Source organism: Bombyx mori, chromosome 24 (genome assembly GCF_030269925.1).
Source record: "Bombyx mori chromosome 24, ASM3026992v2".
Classification (NCBI taxonomy): domain Eukaryota; kingdom Metazoa; phylum Arthropoda; class Insecta; order Lepidoptera; family Bombycidae; genus Bombyx; species Bombyx mori.
Genome location: NC_085130.1, coordinates 11,637,977 through 11,662,469, shown reverse-complemented (window position 1 = coordinate 11,662,469; position 24,493 = coordinate 11,637,977). Strand labels below are relative to the sequence as shown.

The 24,493-nt window shown below is 37.8% G+C and overlaps 1 protein-coding gene across 1 annotated transcript; it reads right to left on the bottom strand.

Moving 5' to 3' along the window:
• Positions 1-1,749: 1,749 nt before the first annotated feature.
• On the bottom strand, positions 1,750-23,713 carry LOC101746624 (zinc finger protein 497). Its single transcript, XM_062675831.1, has 7 exons — positions 23,434-23,713; positions 19,240-19,390; positions 18,671-18,721; positions 17,268-17,384; positions 16,209-16,349; positions 4,039-4,602; positions 1,750-2,387 (listed from the first exon to the last, which is right to left on the bottom strand). The coding sequence occupies exons 1-7, from the start codon at positions 23,578-23,580 to the stop codon at positions 1,810-1,812; spliced, it is 1,749 nt and encodes a 582-aa protein (XP_062531815.1). The 5' UTR covers positions 23,581-23,713; the 3' UTR covers positions 1,750-1,809.
• Positions 23,714-24,493: the final 780 nt, after the last annotated feature.

The window sequence follows — 24,493 nt, the reverse complement described above, 5'->3', positions numbered from 1 at the left end:
GCTTTTTTTTCCTACCTATGCTGATAGCCTTGAGAGGCTATTTCAGCTTCGCCCTAACATGTAGGTGAGCTCACGGGGCTCAAGCCGGAGTGTTGCTGACACTGGCCCTAGCAAGAGCCGTGCTTCACAGAATCTGCCACCGGATCAGAAACGCGACCCACTGAGAAGATCCGGCGAGAAACTCAGTGGGCTGTGTCTGTGGGCCACCGGAGCATAGTTCATCCTACGTGGAACCACTGCGTTTATCCATAGTACGTTTCCAAAGATGTTTTCTGCCACGTACCGTCCGACTTTGGAATGAGCACCCCTCCATGGGGTTCCGCGAGCGCTATAATATGTCCTTCTTCAAACGAGGCTTGACGATCTTAACCCGCAAACAGGTACACTATGGTTTTATGATTAAATACGTAGCTAACACACAGTTTGAAGTCGTCGTGGCCTAAAGGATAAGACGTCCGGTGCATTCGTGTCGAGTGATACAACGGTGTTCGAATCCCGCAGGCGGGTACCAATTTTTCTAATGAAATACTTACTTAACAAGCGTTCACGATTGACTTCCACGGTGAAGGAATAACATCGTGTAATAAAAATCAAACCCGCAAAATTATAATTTGCGTAATTACTGGTGGTAGAACCCCTTGTGAGTGAAACAGTAATGCGTTTCTGTTTGAAAGGTGGGGTAGCCGTTGTAACTATACTTGAGACCTTAGAACTTATATCTTAAGGTGGATGGCGCATTTACGTTGTAGATGTCTATGGGCTCCAGTAACCACTTAACACCAGGTGGGCTGTGAGCTCATCTGCCCATCTAAACAATAAAAAAAACGTTCATGAATAACCTACAACCAGAAGTTCCTAGACTTTCAATATATACCTACCTGCTTCCAGTAGACCCCCTCCAAGCTCGATCGATATCCACAATATGCTCAAAACTCGAAGAGGAACGTGAATATTACATCTACATATGGAAATTTACGTTTTGGATGGGCTCCAACCATGGCAAAAAAAACAGTCCCCAAGTCACAAAAAAGCTCCCTAATGGGAAATATTATAGTATATTTTTTATTTTGTCGTATCCATTCAACTTAATAATAATTACACTATTATTGATTAATGTTATATTAGATTTTATTAAGATACCTAATTAAAATTACACATTAATAACGTTATATGACTTCTACAATGACAATCGCAAAATAGTCATATAACTTTAATGGGATGGATGTACTTGATGGATTGACAGCAAATAATTTAATATCGAAAACAAACAAATTTTCATGGACCCCGCTTACCAATTGTGGACCTCCTTTTATTGTCATGTCAACGTAGACACCCGTAGAACCCCTGGGGTTCACTGTGACCACTTTGGGAACTAAGGGCCTCCTACACTATAAACGCGTTAAGTTGCGTAAAAAAATCTAACACGCAAAAAATATAATTTGCGTAATTACTATACACGTGGTACATAAACCTCATGTGTAAAGATGGGTGGCGACATTGACGTTGTAATGTCTCTAAGCTCCAGCAACCACTTAAGACCAGGTTGGTCGTGAGCTCCCTCTCCCGTGTACGGAATAAAAAGGTGCTGAACATCTTTCTTATTTCTATTACTATCTTCGTCTCTAGTTCTAATTTCTGCATCGTTACCTAATCTTTAAGCTACAACCAAAAAATCTAACTTATCGGGAAGTTTAAAATCTGTCACCCTCTCCTAATCGAGAAGACTTAGCCAATAAAAACGTGATCAGATAAAAAAACAATCATTTATTGTTAAAAAAATCCGTTTCCATTCTTAAACACCATAAAAATTCAAACTACGGCAGGATGTTTCTTCATCATGTGATACTTCAAGCTGGTCTGCTGGACGAAGGCCTCGTCGCAGACCGAGCACGCGTACCTCCTGTCATTCAAGTGCATCCTGACGTGGGTCCTCAAATTCTTGCGCCACTTAAAACCTTTCCCGCAAAAATCGCACTTATGAATCCTCTCCGCGGAATGCTTTATCGAGTGCTGGGCCAAATTCGTTCGCGAGAAGAACTTCATATCGCAAACGCTGCACGCGATTGACTTCTCGCCCATGTGAACGTTCTTCTGGTGCTTCAGCATCTTGCTCTGGTACGGGAATTTCTTGCCGCACACTCCGCAGGTCGGGGCCGGAACGCCGTGAGCCTGCTCCATATGTGCGGCCCGCATATGGGACGCAACTTTAACCGCACAGAGGTAGCACCCGCGTAATTTCGGACGCATCTTCAGGTGTACGTGCGTGTAATGCTGCCTGATGCAGGGGATATTCTTGAATGATCGCCCGCACGTTTTGCAAGTGTACCTCATCGCGTCATCGGCTATTTCTCTAGTGTAATAATCGTCGATCGCCTTCGTCGCTGTCCCTAGAAAACAGAAACGACTTTTGAGCCTCGATCTCGTTTCTCTCCTGTAGCTCGCCGCGCACATTAGTCTTTAAATCAACCTGGTGATGTGATAACTGGTGTTTTTTTTTTTTTAAATGATACACGTAATCTATATAAATAAAAATGTATTGCTGTTCGTTAGTCTCGCTAAAACTCGAGAACGGCTGGACCGATTTGGCTAATTTTGGGTCTTGAATTATTTGTGGAAGTCCAGGAAATTAAATAAACATAACAATTTTATTTTTCCTTTGATGTGTCCCCCGTCGGACGGATTCCTTTTGTTTAAGTTTATTTTATACAAAACTTTAGGTATTTTATTTATCGATTGAGGCACTACGAGGCAAAATAAAACACAAAGTCCTTCGAATGCCATATATTTAACATCAGTCACAAGTTGGTTTTTATAAACTAAAAAATATAGATATAATTTTAATTCTCGTCCATCATCGACTGACCGCCCAAACAATAAAATAATTGACGTAAAGGTATTGTCGAGAAAGTAGCTTACTTCTAAACGAATATTCCATTGAATACACGGGCTCTATTAATTCTAGACATATTAGACCGCATGGGCAAACTACAGTAAGGTAGTCAGATTGAACATGGATGGGATATGGAGGGTAAAGAGTGTTGTTATGCCAGTAAAAGTAACGCCATCTTGAGATGTTTACAATACTAACTGACGGTAGGACGGTAGGTACCACCGCCCTGCCTATTTCTGCCGCGAAGCAGTAATGCGTTTCGGCTTGAAAAGCGGGGCAGCCGATGTAAAAACGGAGCTTAAAACCCATGATTCGAGGTGGGTGGCGCCATTTACTTCGACGATATCTATTGACTTCGGTGACCACTAAACACCACGTTGGCCGTAAGCTCGTCCAAACATACCAATAAAAATAAAAATTAAAAGTGTGTGTGTCCGCTCCGACGCACGACTGGAGTTTACTGGATATAAAAAATTAAACGAAACAATACGAGAAATAGTTCTATATTACGACAACACGATACACTACAGATTATTAACAAATTAACGAGACACAAAACAAACGACTAACAAATATATGAAAATACAATAATGAGAGAAACGCGCGATCAGTACGAGGCTTTGTGGCGGACTGCCGGCGCAGCAGCCCGGCGCGCATTTCGTGTGACATGCGCAATCAGGCGCATAACGCATTTCGTGTGACATGCTAGTACGATTTTGGTCCCCATAATTTTCATACCCCGGGCCTATATATGTAAATCGATTCTAAAGGAGTAAACTCCAAAAATAAAAATTATTAGGTATTTATCAGGGTGATCATGATTTGATTGTTTCTGTGTTGCTTATTTACGTTCCTGACATTTTGTCGATTTTCATATTATTTTTCTGCAAGTTACAATTATTTAACTTAATAAATAGAAAAGCATAAGCGCACTCTTGTAATAACAAAATACTTGAGACTCCAAAGCGAGTCATTGTCGAGGAAAAATTTGGGAAATTTAAACGCAACGATCGACCTTTAGGCTTGGAAACACATATAGTTTCTTTATACAGAACCAGACCGGTTTTCATGGTGTTCCAACTTACACATTTACTAAGACCCCTCCCCGCAGAAGACGAGATTAGACCACTATTTGCCCTAGAAACTTCACACAGCACCAATCTCATTATGTACCCTGGTCAGATGCTGTTTCAAAGTCGACTTCTGAATGAAGCCCTTCTCGCAGATCCGACAGACGTGACTCTTGTCACCCGTGTGAATTTTAACGTGATCTTTCAGATTGCTCTCCCAACGGAATCGGCGGCCGCAATGCCCGCACTCGTGCTTCCTCTCGTCAGAATGCGTCATCATGTGCAGCTTCAAGCTGACGTCATTGAAGAATCCCTTGTCGCAGACCCCGCATACGGCACTTTTCTCGCCCATATGCACCTTCTTTTGGTGCTGCACCAAATGACAATTGTACCGGTAGCGTTTCCCGCATATGCCGCAGGTTGGGGCGGGTATGCCGTGAGCGTCGGCCAAGTGATACGCCCTCAAGTGACCCGGGATTCTTTGGTCGCAATGCGGGCACTTTCGGTTCTTCGGTCTACGTTTTAAATGGACGAATCGATAGTGCTGTGACACCAGCGGTTGGGACGCGTACGTTCTGTGGCAAACGTTGCAGGTATAATCGTTTCGCACGATCGTGTAATAGCGCGGGATCTCGTTGTGCCCTAGAAAAGAAATTTCGCCGGGGTCAGTCAGCCTTTTCCGTCTTCTGGCTCCTCGATTCGGACGTTTTAATCGGGTACAGACGGCAGTTTAGTTTTTTATCCGTTTCGTGGGTAATTTTGTACGAAATCGATTTTCTTGACTCGTCCACATAAACCATAAGTATTTTTTTCTTTTTTTTTATTGTTAGACGAGCTCACAGCCCACCTGGTGTTAAGTGGTTACTGGAGCCCATTGACATCCACAACGTAAATGCGCCACCCATATAAAATATACTAAGCTTAAGTTTAGTTAAGTTGCGTTTTCTAAAAACTAATTCTTATGTCATTCTCCTATTCGACAATACTCCTTGTACAAAATCCAAACGGACTGTTGCTCGATTCTGTACTAGACAAACCGACAAACATCCAATGTGTTTACCATTATAATTACTATACATGTTTATTCAGTACTTTCTTTTTATACCATAAAGACGTCTTTATTAATTTTTTTTAGGATACCCACAATTTGATAATCTAAATATTATTATTTATTTTTATTGCTTAGGGGTTGGACGAGCTCGCGGCCCACCTGGTTTTAAGTGGTTACCGCAGCCCACAGACATCTACAACGTAAATGCCACCGCCCATCTTGAGATATAAGTTCTAAGGTCTCAGTATAGTTAGAACGGCTGCCCCACCTTTCAAACCGAAACGCAATACTACTTCACAGCAGAAATGGGCAGGGTGGTGGTACCTATCTGTGCGAACTCATAAGAGGTCCTACCACCAGTAAAAATGAATTTTTAGAATTTAAGATTATTACGAAGATCCCCGGCAACTTCGGATTGCTTTCGAAAGTCGAAAGTTGTGATGTCGCCCTAAGCTTCCCGAACTAAAAAATTGATTGATTGCACCGGATGTTAGCTGAAACACGCATATCAACAAAAAACAGCGTCATAAAATATCACACTTCGTATCGATCCAGCAAAATTCACTCTATTTATTACTGGTGGTAGGACCTGTTTTGAGTCCGCGCGGGTGGGTACCACCGCCCTGCCTGTTTCTGCCGTGAAGCAGTAATGCGTTTCGGTTTAAAGGGTGGGGCAGCCGTTGTAACTATACTGAGATCTTAGAACTTATATCTCAAGGTGGATGACGCATTTGCGTTGTAGATGTCTATGGGTTCCAGTAACCACTTAACACCAGGTGGGCAGTGAGCTCGTCCATGCATCTAAAAAAAACCGTTCTAACTATATCGCTTCCATTTCTTTTTCTGTTTATAAGTAGACAGTTTTCATTTTGTCCCCTATACAAGATTGTTCTCCTTACCTCGGCCATAACTAAGTACGGCCAGTTATATTACGAAGGCCAAAAGGATATTTGGTTAAAAAAAAAATTGCTTATATGTGTATGTATAGTTACAACGGCTGCCCCACCCTTCAAACCGAAACGTATTACGGCTTCATGGCAGAAATAGGCGAGGCGGTGGTACCTACCCGCGCGGACTCACAAGAGGTCCTACCACCAGTAATTACGTAAATTATAATTTTGCGGGTTTGATTTTTATTACACGATGTTATTCCTTCACTGTGGAAGTCAATCGTGAACATTTGTTAAGTAAGTATTTCATTAGAAAAATTGGTACCCGCCTGCGGGATTCGAACACCGGTGCATCGCTAGATACGAATGCACAATACGGGCGTCTTATCCTTTAGGTCATGACGACTTCAAATAAGCGATATTTATCTTTGTAATTAAAGGTCCGTTTTATTGGGTATCGTCAACAAATCGATGTTTTCAAATCGATGCCTCCAATGAACACTACTCTAACTCCAAATTCGTAGGTTTACAGGAGGAGAGTTTAAACAAAAAAAGTTGATAAATATATCTGCAATAATAAAGATTTTATGGTTTTTTCTTGTGTAACTATCTGATTTAGTCTTGCTTCGAACCCCATTAATAATGAATTTGTAATACTTTTAAAATAGTGAAGCGATTTGCGTGAAAAACGAAAATTTCAAAATTTTGAGTTAGAGTAGTGTTCATTGGAGGCATCGAATTGAACTTCAATTAAGTTCACTCCATTAAAATAATTGAAGAAGTTTCTTTTGTTGTAATATTTTTTCCAAATTTCAAACTTTAAATGGCTCCCCTGCAAAATTGCAAAAATGTGGCCTAGACCTTTGTTCGCCTTTCACCCCTCGATGTATTTAGCGAATGTCAACTGTCAAAACCGAAATGTCAACTATGTCGAGTAACAGACGAAAAAAAAAAACATAATTACATAACAATGTCAATTTAATCGAAAAACAGTCTTGAAATAACATAATTACATAAAAAATATATAATAAATACACATATATATTTTACAAAATTAATAATATTTAAAACTAAAAATAGTAATATAATCCTTTGACTGCTATGTAGGTCAACAACGGGGCCCTACATGCCGCCGCTTTGAAGTAATTATGTCGATTCATTCCGAATAGAGACCAGTCGTATTAATTTTTTTTTTAAGAGCTTTTATGATTTGGTGACTAAGACCTTTAAGTCATGTCTTATTCCAATTTATACTCATACCCCTATAAAAATGATAATATGGAGTGAAATGAAATAAAATGATTAATTTGAGACATTAATCAACTGGGATGAAATCAAATGAAATGATATGGGATGAAATATAATCTTAGTAAAATGGTGGTCATTTACTCAGATTTTTTCAGTGGACTTTTTGGAGGCTTCCGAGAAGTTACGTCCAGCGGCTTTGTTTCATTTTCCCACATTTGTGCACTTTCACAGATAATAAACCACCATTATTACACATTTAAACCCGAAGAAACACTAAATAGACAAAATAAAACAAATCACACAACTTCACACCTCGCGTTCCCGCCAAAAAGTCCAGTCGTATTTAAGAAGTGTCCGTGAAGGCAGATTAGAATTAAAACAAATACCTAATCTGCTAACCGTATTTGACTAATCTATAAATCTACAGTGGTTGGTTATAACTACTGAAGCATGCATCCGATCGCCTTGAAACTTAGTATCCATGTAGAAAAAATGGATAGGCTAATATTTATATGAGTTTTGGACTCCCTACACCTGTTGCGGGGGCGTTAATGATGAGAATCTTTGTGGGGGTGAGAAATAATAATGTTAATTTTAAATGCCCAGCGAAGCGGACGGGTACAGCTAGTAATAAATAAAACAGATTAGTTTAAAGAACTGTCCACAGAACTCGTTGAAACAAATCCAGGGTTCTTCTCACCGGTGGTAGGAGGCCGTCTTGTGATACCGCATATGTGGGTACCACCAGCCTATCTGTACCGCGAAGCAGTAGTGCAATCCGGTTTTAGGAAAGGGGGGAGGTGCTCAGTGTGCTTAGTGAGAGTTTTTTAACCTTCTCGATACCGTAAAAGTTAAGCCAATTTTGTATGCAGTTGGAACAGCGCCCCTAGCGGCAAACGCATGCAAACGATCCCATTCCATACAAATATGAGCTAACTTTTACGCTATCGATAACGTTAAGAAACTCGCACTAAGCACACAGGCTACACCACCATTTCAAGCGCATGAAGACTTTTCGCAAGATTCCGTTAAACAATACAATATCGGGGTTCCGTTGAAATCAAGTTAACGAAAGACATGTAATCAAAATCTTTTTTATTGCTTTATATATTTACAATATACAATGTACAGAACCGAAATAATATTAAATTCAGACCGGCATATAAACGATTACAACAGTTACCAGACTATGATATATTTAGGGACATAGCGCCCGAAAGATCAGACTGTTTTTTCTGTATTTCCCAATGGACATGCGCCCCAAAAGGTCAGACCGTTTTTTTCTGTATTGCCCAATAGAAACCTATGTTTTTCTAAGATTATTGTGGTATTTAAGGTTATTGTGACGTGTTGCTGCGTCGCTTCCTTCGTGACATGATTTGAAAGGCCAACATTATTAAAAACGAAAATAGATCTGTCGTGTCGTATCCAAGTATGGACAACAGATCAGTAGTCTAGTCAACAAGTTCAAAAACGTGTTAAATAGACATAAAGCTCCTAAAAATATGTACGATAGCTCATTGGATGCGGAATGATGTCTACAAAAATGTTTTTAAGGGCTTATTAGCACATAAAAAATTGCGATTGTTATAAACAAAACAAGATTTAAAAAAAAAGGAATTTGGTTTTTCCTTAATAATTTCTAAAATAATGATATTTAAGGAATTTTGAAAAAAGATCCTGAAAGAGGAGGACATTTCCAATAAAAAAGTCCCAACTCCCGGAATTCTACCTCTATTATTTATACATTTTTTTTAACGCTGAAAATAGCGCTCCGCGAGGTCGTTGCGGCATAGGCGCGCCGTCTAAAAAGCCGGTATATCACCTAAAATATTTTTTTTATAGTATTAAATAACAATTTAAAAGTTTGAATAAATTATGGTGTAATCTAAACACTTGAACGAAAAAAACCTCGGTGAAAAATTTTTTTTATATCGATTTAAAAAAAATCACCATTGTTAATTATTTTTTTTTTTTTTTTTTTATAATTTATACAGAACAGATCTTCCAACGCGCTTGAAGGAGGCACAGTCCCCAAGATACTGGCTACGTTGCCTCGTTGGACAGCCAGACTCACTCTCTGTGCAAAGTACCAGCCAGCCTTAGCATCATGTGTAACCTTCTTCAAGCGTTTGGAATAATTGTTAATTAACTAACTTTTTTCCAATCTCTGTTTTTATAAATTACGGTATAAAAGTTTCAATAATTCATCTATAATTTTTTCCCTTCGTGGAGCTCTTATCATTTAAGTTCTTAATAAAGTAATGCAAAAAAATATTTTTAATCTTTATTATTTTGATAATTATAATTTTTTTTAATTAACAAAAAATTAAATTTCTAAAAAATGTTATGAAAAATAGTTTTTTTCCGTAATATCTTAATATTGCTGTTTTTGCATCTACCATAGGTTTAATTAACATTTAAAAAAAAATTTTTACACTATTTGTTAAGAAATTTTTTATAAACAAATAGACTATTTTGGGATTTAAAAAAAAATTACTGTCTTATTGTATAGGTGAAATAATGATTTTTAAAAAAAAAAATTCTTAAATAAATGTTTTAATTGTTTAAAATCGTTTTTTTCATATTTCAATTGTTTAAATAATTAGTTAAGAAATTATTTTTTTCTTAAAAATCATTATTGTCTCTTTTCAGCGGATTAACAAAGAAATAAATTTTTTTATAAATAATTTCATTGTTTATTAACTTAACAATTTGTTATAAAAAATTAATATTAATCTATATATTTTTTTTCGAAAACTACAAAAAATTACAAAAACAACCATACATAACAAAAAATAGAAAAAAAAATTTTGTATTTTTTACAGCATTTTTAGATATTATATGATAATGAAATTACAGCCGTTACATAATTTGTCAAGTTATAAATTGTTATAACTTTTAAACTATAAGAGATACGGTAAAGGACACTCAGTTCATTTTTATAAAGGATTTATTTATCTTTAAAATAAATTCAAAATCGATCCTGTAACTATTGTTTATCAGTTATAAGCATTTGTTTATAAAAATTTAAGATGTTTTTGATATTTTTTGAAATTTCATAGCTTATAATTTGTTAAATAATATAGATACAGCTACGGACCCAAAAACTTTTTTGTTCTATGATAAAATATCTTTCTAATTACGTATAAATCATAGAAATATATAATTTTGTTTAAATAATATACTAGTTTTAATTTATACTTACCTCATTTACATTCTGCTATCGATCAGTTTTCATTTATTTATCAAATGCTTATAACAACTGATAAACAATAGTTACAGGATCGATTTTGAATTTATTTTAAAGATAAATAAATCCTTTATAAAAATGACCTGAGTGTCCTTTACCGTATCTATTATAGTTTAAAAGTTATAACAATTTATAACTTGACAAATTATGTAACGGCTATAATTTCATTATCATATAATATCTAAAAATGCTGTAAAAAATACAAAAAAATGTTGTTCTATATTTTGTTATGTATGGTTGTTTTTGTAATTTTTTGTAGTTTTCGAAAAAAAATATAACGATTAATATTAATTTTTTAAAACAAATTGTTAAGTTAATAAACAATGAAATTATTTATAAAAAAATGTATTTCTTTGTTAATCCGCTGAAAAGAGACAATGATGATTTTTAAGAAAAAAATAATTTCTTAACTAATTATTTAAACAATTGAAATATGAAAAAAACGACTTTAAACAATTAAAACATTTATTTAAGCTTTTTTTTTTTTTAAATCATTATTTCACCTATACAATAAGACAGTATGTTTTTTTTTTTAAATCCCAAAATTGTCTATTTGTTTATAAAAAATTTCTTAACAAATAGCGTAAATTTTTTTTTTAAATGTTAATTAATACCTATGGTAGATGCAAAAACAGCAATATTAAGATATTACGGAAAAAAACTATTTTTCATAACATTTTTTAGAAATTTAATTTTTTGTTAATTAAAAAAAATTATAATGATCAAAATAATAAAGATTAAAAATTTTTTTTTGCATTACTTTATTAAGAACTTAAATGATAAGAGCTCCACGAAGGGAAAAATTTATAGAGGAATTATTGAAACTTTTATACCGTAATTTATAAAAACAGAGATTGGAAAAAAGTTAGTTAATTAACAATGGTGTAAATTTTTTAAAAATTGATATAAAATTTTTTTTCACCGTGGTTTTTTTCGTTCAAGTGTTTAAATTACACCATAATTTATTAAAATTTTTAAATTGTTATTTAATACTTAAAAAAATTATTTTAGGTGATATACCGGCTTTTTAGACGGCGCGCCTATGCCGTAACGGCCTCGCGGAGCGCTATTTTCAGCGTTAAAAAAAATGTATAAATAATAGAGATAGAATTCCGGGAGTTGGGACTTTTTTATTGGAAATTTCATCCTCCTTCAGGATCTTTTTTCTAAAATTCCTTAAATATCATTATTTTAGAAATTATTAAGGAAAAACCAAATTCTTTTTTTTTTAATCTTATTTTGTTTATAACAATCGCAATTTTTTATGTGCTAATAAGCCCTTAAAAAACATTTTTGTAGACATCATTCCGCATCCAATGAGCTATCGTACATATTTTTAGGAGCTTTATGTCTATTTAACACATTTTTGAACTTGTTGACTAGACTACAGTGGGTTTAGTACGAGTTTTTTTAACGTTCTCAATAGCGTAAAAGTTTTTACTTATATTGGGGATTATGGTCGAATTTCGATGGTTAGATGAACCCAAAAAGTTTTACGCATTTTCCGATCAATGAAGGCGTAATCTCTTAACTACATCCCATTAGCCGAAACTAACCACGGTCATATTTTTGGCGCAAAATCAGACGGTCTCTTAGAGGGCGAAGTTCGGGGAAAACAAATAGTAACCCAATAGACCAAAGGCCTTAACGGACAGACTTAACATAGCAGTGCGGCCAATATTCAAAAATTGACTTCCGGATGATATTTCGTCATGTGGTAATTGAGGCTCGCTTTCTGCACGAAAGCCTGGCCGCAGACCGTGCACACCTTCCTCCGGTCCCCCGTGTGTATCCTCTCGTGGAGGCTCAGCGTGGCCCTCCTCAGAAACGATTTCTTGCAGAACCTACAGTGATAGTCCCTCTCTGTTTTGTGCTTGAACTTGTGCTTGTACATACCCTCGAAGCTGAAGGACTCGTAATCGCAAAAATCGCACTTGTATTTCTCGCCCATCATATGAAAGTTGTCCATGTGCTTCCTCAACTGGATCTTGCTGTTGAAAACGCCCTTGCAAGCGTTACAATTGATGCGATCGTCTATATTGTGCTCGCGGAGCTTATGCACCGTGAACGTGGCCGGGGTCATAAAGCTCTCCGGGCATCGCGGACACTTGAACTTCGGTATCTTATAGTGCTTCGTTTTGACGTGGTAACGGAACGTGCAGTATTTGTTGTAGCGATTGCCGCAGTGCGTGCAGACAATGGTGGTTCCGTCGCGCGTATAGTCGTCGGCGCGGACGCGGAATTTTGACGAGGCCGCAATAATGCCTCCTAGAAGACAGAAAACAATTTATTTCGTTTGGCGCGCAACTCGGTCTGGCCAATCGGCGATCTCGCTTGCGTTAAGGGCGTTTTGTATGTAACCTTCAAAACGGATCCAATCTGATGTTTCTGGGTCGAAGTGTACAACACAGATGGCAAATTTTCTAGAATCTTTACACGTTTTTCGTCGGTAAAATATAACGAATAAACGTGACGTTGTTGAAATCGATAATCGATCGAAAGTTTTTGGAATGCGATTTTAACGTAGCACAAGGTAAGTGGTTAGATAATTGTTTAGGATAAATGGTATAATATAAGTCCACATAAAAGTGCTTTCGAAAAAAGTGGGTTTTACAGTAACGCGATTTTAGCAAAGTACAAGTTAAGTGGTAAGGTAATTGTTAAAATAAATGGTATAATGCAAGTCGATATAAAGCGCTTTCGAAAAAACAGAAGGTTTTACCCTAGCGCGATTTTAACAGAGCACAAGGTAATTGGTAAGGTAATTATTTAGATAAATAGTATAATAATATAAGTAGATATAAAAGCGCTTTCGAAAAAAGATAGGATTCTACACTAGCGCGATTTTAACAGAGCACAAGGTAATTGGTAAGGTAATTATTTAGATAAATAGTATAATAATACATATAAGTAGATATAAAAGCGCTTTCGAAAAAACAGAAGGTTTTACACTAGCGCGATTTTAACAGAGCACAAGGTAATTGGTAAGGTAATTGTTTAGATAAATGATATAATATAAGTCACTATAAAAGAGGTTTCAAAAAAAGACAGGGTTCTACACTAGCGCGATCTTAACAGAGCACAAGGTAAGTGGTAAGGTAATTGTTTAGATAAATGGTATGATATAAGTCGATATAAAAGCGCAAGCATTTCGCCATACAACATATTAATATGCCAAGTTATTTTTACTGACGATTATTTATGAACGACCTCAATGGCGTTGCAACAATTTCTGCAAAGGGCCGCCTCACAGCTTGAGATGTGAGGTCACCCGTCAAACCGCAACAGTTGACGGCTTCGCGGCAGAATTAGGCGGAACGGCGGTATATACCCATGCGGGCTTTACATTTATTTCTTTTCTAATCATAGACAGTAATAATATTATGAGTAACACTAAGCCAATTTCTTAAACAGTTTCTAAAATGTTAATAAAAAACTATACGGAGAAATCGATTGGAAAATGGAAGCGATTCCACTGCACGCTTTGAAGGCATCGTTTTAAACGAAGTTACTTTTTTTTCCTACCTATTCTAGTGACCCCTCGTGGTCACAAGTAAGTGAACTCACGGGTCTCTGACCTCGCGAATTTGCTAACACTAACCCTAGCAAGAGTAATGCTTCGCAGAATCCAACACTGGATCGAAAACGCGAGCCACTGAGAAGATCCGGCGAGAAGCTGGGTAGGCTGTGTCTAAGGGCTAATTTGCTCGCCGAACCCTTCGTCGCCAGCGGCAGGTTCGACGAGAACGGTGACCGGTGCTTGAGGTACCACACAGTAACGATGGCCAAGCAGCGGGACATTCGGACTTTCGTGGGGAATCCCCATTAAGACCTTCACCAAAACATAAAACTAATGATACTCGTGACTTCGCTGAGGTAACGCCGGACTTGAATTCACAAATATACAATAACCAACGGAACCCGGCTTTACTAATGCTCATCGTTCTTTGCAAAGAGAAAACTGGGTAATATCAGCCACTTGGAGCGTTATAGCGTCGTAAGATTTTTTTCTTCCCTATCTATACGCCGGTAGCTTAAAGGATTATTCCCGCTTCTGGCCAACGGGTAGGTGAGCTCATAGGCTGACCTTAGACAATTTGCTAACACTGGGCCTAGCAAGAGCAGTGCTTCGCTGAACCTACCACCGATCGAGAGAGCAAGAAATTCAATGAGCGGTGACACACGGAATATCCGGTATAGATTTACGAGTGAGATGAGTAGACGAGTTCACAGCCCACCTGGTGTTAAGCAGTTACCGGAGCCTATAGATATCTACAACGCAAATGTCGCCACCTACCTTGAAATATCAGTTCTAAGGTCTCAGTATAGTTACAACGGCTGCCCCACCCTTCAAACCGAAACGCATTACTGCTTCACGGCAGAAATAGGCAGGGTGGTGGTACCTACCCATGAGGGCTTACCACCAGAGGCACTCTCACCTCACCAGAGGCACAGGGTCGCTACGTGAACTGGAGACGCCTTCAGACAGGTACCGATCACAAGAGAATTTTCTCGAAGGAGTACAAGGGTTTTAGAATAATGACGTATTAAGAATCGAGTTATATTTTTTTTATTGCCCTTGTAGGCAGGCGAGCATACGGCCCACCTGTTGGTGAGTGGTTACCGTCGCCCATGGACTTCAGTAATACGAGGGGCAGAGCCAAGCCGCTGCCTACCGCTTAATACTCTCCACAAGCCTCGTTTGAAGAAGGACCTGTGATAGCGCTCGGGAAACACCGTGGAGGGGAGCTCATTCCATAGCCGGGTGGTACGTGACAAAAAAAGATATCTGGAAACGCACTGTGGACAACCGCAGTGGTTCCAGGTAGTATGGATGAACTCTACTCCGGTGGCGGGCGGTGCGATAGTAAAAACGAGATGATGGAATCATCTCAAGCAATTCCTTAGAGCACTCCCTATGGAAAATACGGTATATATTTTACGTATTCACCCATGGTAGGGTCTGGTCGCATAACTATTGATATCGACGCTTGAAAGGCAAAAGTGACTAAGCGACAATAACTGCTTTGTACATAAATGACAGGCAATAACCATAATCGATGCGCAAAAAATATATATTTCTAGGTCTATTAAAATCATTTCAATCCTACAGCTACTAGCTAGATTCTACTACAGCTAGATTCGTTAAAATAAATTTTGTTTTCAGGTATTTCAACTTTAAATTAGTCTACTGTAAAGTTCACGCATTGTAGCTTAGTCACGTTTGCCTTTCAAGCGTCGATATGTATTTGTATTTATTTCGTATGGATTGTTGATTGTTTGTTGAATTTATAAGACGATAAAAGAAAATACACATATATGATAAAAAAGGGAACAAAACACGCACGGTATTTTGAGTGTACCAGAGAGTGATAAACATACTTTTATATGTTTAAATATATTCATATATAGATAATAAGCACCCAGACAAAGAGCAAACAAATCTGGTCGTCACACGAACGTTCGCCCGATGCGGGAATCGAACCCACGACCCTCGGCACCACAGTCAAGGCCGCTAACTATTGCACCACCGAGTCAGTCGGCTTAGCAATGTGTATGTAACAAATCTGGCCATAAATACTGTTACATAAAAACTTTTCCTTATTTTCAACTTTTTGATTATTTTGAATTTAGAACACACTTTTTTTTTTTATTGCTTTGATGGTGCAGTGGTAGTACCTACCCGCGCGGACTCACAAGAGGTCCTACCACCAGTAACAACGCTTCAGTGGTATCCTTGCATGGTCCATGCAACCTCTGTAACCAGCTGACAGTCTACTTAACGTTAAGCGTTCACGGCTCCTACCTTCAGCATTATCCTTGTTCTCTGCGCTCGATTCCATTTTAATCTTCTTCTTTTTGTTCAAGTCCTTTTTCGACCTGCCCTTTGTTTTGCTTTGAGCACGTTTAGATTTCTTCTTTGGCACTTCGGATTGTCCTTTATGATCTGTTAAAATTAATAAGAACACTAATTAAATGCTAGTATCAGCATTATCAGCATTAGCTACTTATTAAATATCATCAATGTAGAAGTCGTCGTGGCCTAAAGGATAAGACGTCTAGTGCATTGGTATGCAGCGATGCACCGGTGTTCGAATCCCGCAGGCGGGTACCAATTTTTCTAATGAAATACGTACTCAACAAATGTTCACGATTGACTTCCACGGTGAAGGAATAACATCGTGTAATAAAAATCAAACCCGCAAAATTATAATTTGCGTATTTACTGGTGGTAGGACCTCCTGTGAGTCCGCGCGGGTAGGTACCACCACCCCGCCTATTTCTGCCGTGAAGCAGTAATGCGTTTCGGTTTAAAGGGTGGAGCAGCCGTTGTAACTATACTGAGACCTTAGAACTTGGATCTCAAGGTGGGTGACGGCATTTACGTTGTAGACGTCTACGGGCTCCGGTAACCACTTAACAACCAGGTGGGCTGTGAGCTCGTCCACTCATCTAAGCAATATTTCTATTTATTAAGCGTTATTGACTTATTAAAAATATACGTGCGGGCGCTAAGACGGCCATACAGGTTGACACCTAATACCTTATAATCAAACTGCGAAATAGTCGGTATTCCGACGCTCTGCACTTAAAAAACGCATTAATAGAGTCGATTTATCGACGTTTCGCCTTCAAAGGGATAAATTATTATTTAAAAATATTTTCCACTATTAATTTTGATTCTCTGTATCTATCTATTTTCTTATGCTTCTACCATATCTATACATAATCTCAATTCATGTTTATATCCGTGTTGATGTGTAAATTATATTACCACACTACCACAATATTGTGAATGGACTTTAATTACAAAAAAATTGTCTCAACAAACAACATAAACCAATTGAAGCCTTAAATGATTTACCTTCATCGAGTAATTCATCATCGCAATGCCAGTCAACATCATCGTTGTGATCGCTCAATGTGGTGCTCACACTCCGCTTCTTGACCTTGACTCTGTTACCAGGTATCCTGCTGAAAACTGTCATCAGATTACTTTGAGGCGGACTCTGTGACATTTATTGACACTCCAACTAGTGGTAAAAAAGAGTCTCACACATATCATCTTCTCGCATTACATCTGTATAGTCTCAAACCTTACTGATTGTATAGGAGAATGTTTCAAAGATTTAACATGTGATATTTTTAATGTTAATCATCTTTGCAACATTTATTTTTTATTCTTTACCAGTTACATTATCTGTTTTTTAAAGTAAAATAAAATTATGTATTAATTTTGTTAATAGTAGTCAAAACATAAGAAAAGTAAAAAAGAAAAAACTAAGCTACGCTCTTTTGGCAGAATTTATGACCAAACATACTGGTGATACCAAATGATTCCGCATATTAACCCAATTTCGAATATTTTTAGAAGTTGAACACTTTTAATGCGAAAAGACGATATATCACAGGACATAATATATCACAATCAAAATTTATCTAATACTTAAAATAAAACTGCTTCTTAAATTCATTATTATTTTTACTATTTATGATATTTCAAATACTTTCCTTTTTGTAGTCACAGACAACTAAGGTTCATATTATTCGTCATAATGATATTTCACAAACTTCATTAAAACTGCAATTTTTGCTTTAATTAAACATACTCTTTTGGTACATGTATGGCTCTGTTTAAGAGCAGCATATTCCTGCGTCCCTGCGTGGTAAATTCTCTACCATGACCAGTGTATGAGGTATTTCGCTTTTCAGGATATTATCAAAATAAGCCTTCTACTCTATCTGTTCATTAAATATTTATAACTACTGATACCATGCACCCCACGCTTTTTTTACAATAAAATCATTTTTCCTTACACTATTTTTAATTCTTATTAAGATTTATTTTCTATTTTTTAGTTGGATGTTACAAAAGCGTATTTTGTTAGTTTTTTTAAACTACTTTTTCATTTTTTAGTTGAATTTCAATCTTTTCATTATTTTTTTTAATATTGGATTGTCATCTATCCTTAATAATTATACCACATTTCGAGTTAATCCGACGTTTTGAAGGGGGTCAAAATCATGTTCAAAGATTTCGTTACATACTAACATACATACGTCTAAAGCTAATAAAAGCGTATTAATAGTAGGGATCATCTGTAAAAATTAACGAGTGGAACAATATTGAAGGTATGCTGTCTGAATCTACCACTGCACGTAGACACATCAGCATAGACGTCAGCATTACTAATACATTACTATGAAAGTTACATCCATTGAACTTAATGTACCGTAGACAAATATGATATATTTTAAGAATGTTACCTTCATCAGTTTCTTCTTGTTTAATTTCTAAAACGTCGTCTGATTCAGCTCCTAAAATTTACAGTAATGTTGCATTAAAGGTCTGTCAAAGCAATAAGAAGTCTGCCCAAATACTTGTTAATAATTGTAAATAGACATGCTTTAACAAAAACCGACTTCAAATAGTAAAAAAAAAGATATTCCAAAACAAATTAATATACACTAAAAACAATAATCATTGAAATCGATTGGTGTCATATTGAGTTATTCATCTATTTGTCACACACATACTTAAAGCAAATTTAAGACTTATATGGTTTTCTCGTGGATCCCATTATCAGAACTGGACTAAAATGAAATGGGACCACAAGGGAAGCGTCAGCTTTCTAATAAAAAATTATCATCAAAATCTATTCACCCAGTGAAAAGTTATGAGGTAATAAACAAAAAAAAAAACAAAAAACATACAGTCGAATTGAGAACCTCCTCCTTTTTTGAAGTCGGTTAATAATATTAGGTAGTGTTATTATTACTTGGTGAGGTTAATGGTGATCAGCCTACTGTGTTAAAAACAAAGAAATTAGGTATACCTCTGATTAAATTTTTGCTAATCATTTCCTTGAATTTATCCTCATAGAAAAGTACTTGTTTCTTAAAGTTGGTAGCATCTCTTAACTTTTCTATGCATGCATCGCATATTGTGTATGTAGAAACGCATAATAATCCCGGCATCGGGTTTAACTGTAAGCAAAGAGTAAATTCCACGTTAAGAATACTTAATATTAGCTTTATAGTCCTAAAAATACCTGTATGTTTTATTACTTTTTAGATATAGCCACATACCTAGTCAGGTCATAAATTCTGTCACATGTTTAATGTAAAATAATTGAAACAAGTTTATATTCATTATGTAACCATTCATATACCAAAATGAACTTAACAAAACATAGATTCTTATGACACTAAAGTTTATTCAAAATGACCTCCGTGAGGTTCATGTCAATATCGGCGGCTGCCTTAATCAAGGATGTCTTGAGTGACTCCAAATTGGGATGAGGCTTTGAGCACGCCTTTTCCTCCAAGTGTTGCCATATCTTGTAATCTAACAAATTCAAATCTGGACTGGAGGAGGGCCAGTCTTCGTGCCGGATGAAGTCGATTTCACGCGCCGCCAGCCAGTCTTGTGTGCTCTTCGCTCTATGAGCTGGCGCCGAATCTTGTTGGAATACCCAGTGCCTGTTATTGAACATGGTATGAGAAACAGGTTCCACAAGGTTCGTCAGGACTGTATTTTGATACACAACTGCATTCGTTTTTACACCTTTCTCACAAAAATGTACCTCTGTTAAGCCCCAATAAGAAACTCCCAACCATACCATGAGCGAGGATGGAAAATGACCTCGTTGGATACGCGGAATACGGTTGCTCGCTTCTTCACTACTGTGTGCGTGCACCTTATCATTTTGTTTGTTGTAGCTCTCTTCTATGGTAAAAATTTTGTCATCCGAAAAAAGAATTTCTCGATATTTTTTCCCGCGTACCGCTTCAACAAAGCGCGGCATCTCTTCAGTTTCAGGTCCATTAAACGAGCATTCAAACGATGTCCTGTTTTTCTTCGACATGCCCGAAGCCCTAAGTCTTCATTTAACACCCTTTTCACTGTGGTTCTGCTTAACCCTATTTGAAGGGCCAACAGTTTCTGCTTACGTTTGGGATTTCTCTGAATTCGCGCCTTCACAGCTTTTATCACTGCTGGAGTCCTAACAGACCGAGGGCGACCACTTCTTGACCTGTCATCTACACTACAGTCTTCATTGTATCGTTTGATGGTATAAACGAATCTTTTGGTTATATTCAAATTTTTCAGTATGTTAAAAATTTTAATTGGCGCATAACCGCAACAATGCAACGCAATAACTGCAACACGGTCTTCTTTAAGCGTCCACTCCATATTTAAAAATGAGTAAAATTCTAAAAGTATACATTTTTATTTTCATGAACAATTCGAAATTCGAATTCAATAAACTTTTTTGTGGCCAGCATTCTAAAAGAAAAGTTTTTACTGTGTGACAATACTTATGACCTGACTAGTTATATTACCTTATAGTCACCTGTTGCTATCGGCTACTGAAGATTTTCGTCCACTGGAATACCAGCTAATAAGCTACATACCAACCTTAGCCTTATGAATTTTAATTATTTAATTTTAATTTTAGCTCTGCCCCTTTTTTTTTTTTTTTTTTTTTTTTAACGCTGGGGAATCCATTTACGGATACCCGGTCGAGGGGGGTAACGAACCGGGTTATGTCGGACTCCGGCGCCTCCTGAGAGGAAGAAGGGGAGAAGAGAAGGGCCGAGGTCCTTCACCTCCCCCAATTTCTCACAGGAGACTACGCCTTGAAAAAGGCGCGCGAAGCACTTGCCCCGCAGAACGACTACCGACTAAACCCCATCGAGCTCCACCACACCGACTACACGAAACTTACGGTACCGCGATGCGCGCCGAAAGTCTCGCCTTAGGCGGTACCCGTACCAATGTTAAGACGGGATTTCATCCCCGGGAAAATCCCGTAGAACCTCGTCTCGGGCGACACACCGTGAGCGGCGCACAGGAGCCACCTTGCACCGCTTCACCACCGGACCAACAGTCGAGTGCCGGGAGCCCCCGCACCCGGCACTCGATAGTCCCTACGAGGGCTGAGCGGCGGCCTCTCGCACGCGCCGTCCACCCCGCCTTCTGCGCTGAGGAGCCGAAGAGGGATCCCATTCCCTTTCGCGCTCCTCAGCCTCACGAAGCGCCATGACCAAGTCACAGAACCCAGCCATGGCCTCCCACGAACTCCGGTCCTCTACCATACGGGCGACGATAGCCCTCAAAGAGAGGTCCTGCCCCAACACCGCGACGAGGTTTCGCCGCGGGTGCTCCCACCGTGGGCACGCTTCTAGCGCGTGCTGAGCGTCATCGTTCGGGTGCCCGCACTGGTGGCAGCCCGGATGTGGCTCCCTTCTGCAGACTCTCCACAGATACCTCCCGAAGCATCCATGCCCCGAAAGGACCTGGGTGAGGCGAAAGGAGAGCTCACCATGTCGCCGGTCCGACCATGCCTCCAGCACAGGCACCAGTGCCTCGAGCGTGCGCTGACGAGTGGCCGAAGTTCGGCCGAGCTCCTCCAACAAGCGCTCTCTCCATTTGGCATACGCCAGACCACGCGCAGCATGCCTCCATCGATCGACAACCGACGGGCCGGGTGTCTGTTCCCGAGTCGAGGACTGTCTTCTCCGTCGGTATGTCGCGGCCAAGATTTCGGCCTCGAGGTCCCACGGTAAGGATCCGGCGAGGGCACAGGCCACATCCTGAGAGATGGTACGGTACCCCCTGATGACCCTCACCGCGAGCGCCCGCTGAGCTCTGAGCAGCAGAGCCGCGTTTCGCGCGGTAAGTGCGGGCGACCACACGGGAGCACCGTACAGGGCCATACTACGCACCACCCCCAGGTACAGTCGCCGGATACCGGCGCTGCATCCACCGGTGTTGGGATTAGCTCTGCCCCTGGCATTGCTGGCGTCCATGAGCGACGGTGACCACTTACCATCAGGTGGGCCGTATGCTCGTCTGCCTACAAAGGCAATAAAAAAAAAAAAAAAAAGAAAATTTGGGCTAAGTTAATATTAATCAGTGCTGGCCTCTAATCAATTATGAATCAATTATTATTATAATTACAATCAATTATTAAGAAAAATAACATTATTTTTAAAGTTAGATTCATTTCATTTTTTAAAGATTATATCAGATATTTTATAAGATATATTATATAAGATTATATATAGATAAATACTTTAAGAAACATTAGGTACATTCCTCGTAAAAAATTTATTGTAAGTCTAACTTTAACAATTAATTGGAACATTGAGTCTAAAATGGTCTTGATGACCTGGTAGTGGCCGATCATGGTTCCCGATCAGAGCCAGCTTTTTTCTAAGGGTCACATAGTACTCAAAGCAGTGAAGTGTTCTTCAAAAACATTTCTATAATCATCAATATTTTTGACTCAATGAGATTCTGCAAATCAATGGTTTTCTTAAATTTTAGTCTTTACTTTTACTAGACGACGCTGGTTTTTTTTTTATAGTTTTTTTTTTTATAGTGCCATCTTGTTGTTTCTTTAAAGTGGTTAGTTGTCCTCAATTAAGAAAAATAGTATTATTATTCACCAATAGATGTTGGGTAGAGTTGATTATTGAAAACACGAATAAAACAACATTTGCTGAAAATAAATCGTAGCTAGATCGATTTATCGCCCCCGAAATACCTTGTATACTAAATTTTATGAACATCGTTGGAGCCGTTTCCGAGATACAGATTAAATACATATATATTAATATACAAGAATTGCTCGTTTAAAGGTATAAGATAAGATTCTGCATGTTGACAGTATCTGAGAAGTGAGTCGCAGGTATTCTAGCAGTCAATAAGCCACTCTGAGCAGAATAAACTAATTACAACTATTAAACAAATTTTGTAGTGTACAACAGTAGGTGACCTTACCACTAAAAGTGATTACTTCCAGTCAACGACTGAGCAAAACAAATATATTAGGCAAGAGAGCTGCAGTGTTACAAGAATTACTATAATTTTGATTTCTTTACATACCGAATAAATGATTAATTTTCAAAGTAAACAATATTATTAAAATTCTCAATGTTTTGGTATTTATTACACTTATTTGCAACGTAGTCTAGTTTATTAAGAAATCGAATTATTTTTATGTGTTTATTTTACTTACATTAATATCAAAAGTATCGCGTAGCATATCATAGTAGATTTCTTCGATTCCGCCAAAATTGTAAACTCCGGTGAGGTTCTTGTATGCCCCTTCACTGTGACAACAACGACACAAATCGTCTTCCAACTTACATACAACTTCGGACATTTTTATATCTTAATATTATAAAACATAGCTATTTTAAATTCATTTAGTATTTTAAAAAAATTATGATTGCAACAATATTTTGACTTTTGAGTTCGAAGTTTATTTGTCCGCCATTTTTTATTTGTTTTTTTTTCGTTTATTCCGTCAGTTGGGCAGGCAAATAAAATTGTGCCCATGCATCCATTACTAACAACTTAAAACTAAGCCCCACACAAACGCGTTTGTAATTACAATTTTAATAATTACTAACAAAAACGTAATCTTATAACTTGTTAGAGCAATAACAACGTGAGCACACCGCTGTAAGCTCATCTTCTGCCACACTTTTTCGTGAAGAAACAAAATAACCCAGAGAAGTTTTTGTAAATGCTTAGTTAGTATGTGTTTGAATTCGGAATAATATTGAATAGGCGGTACAAAATTTATTTAACTCATATCACACAGTGTACACAACAAAAAATGGAACCATACTATAAAATGTACGCATAAAAACATCTAGAAATTTCAAACTTAGCACGGGAATTTTAATAACATTCCTTGATTGCAAAGAACAAAAGCGAATGAAGTTTAATGTTTATTTCCTGGTTCCCGTATATAAACGATATAAGTGCACATTCTATATAGTTTCACTTTGTCATTCGATGAATCCAAACGTTAAGACCGATTGGCGTGTGACATTAAACACAACTTAAAAATTTGCCGAAGAACGTACAAAAGCTGTTTGATGTGCCGAAGAGACGAAGCAGACTAGCGGCGCCGGCCGAGTGCTTATGTGTGTATATTTCAATCAGCTGGCATCACGTGCACATTTATAAGTTCGAACAGTTTTCACGATTAGACCGGTCGCATTCTTAGGGTTTTTACAATATTTTATCTACATCGATATCTAATATATCTAATAATTTACATCGAT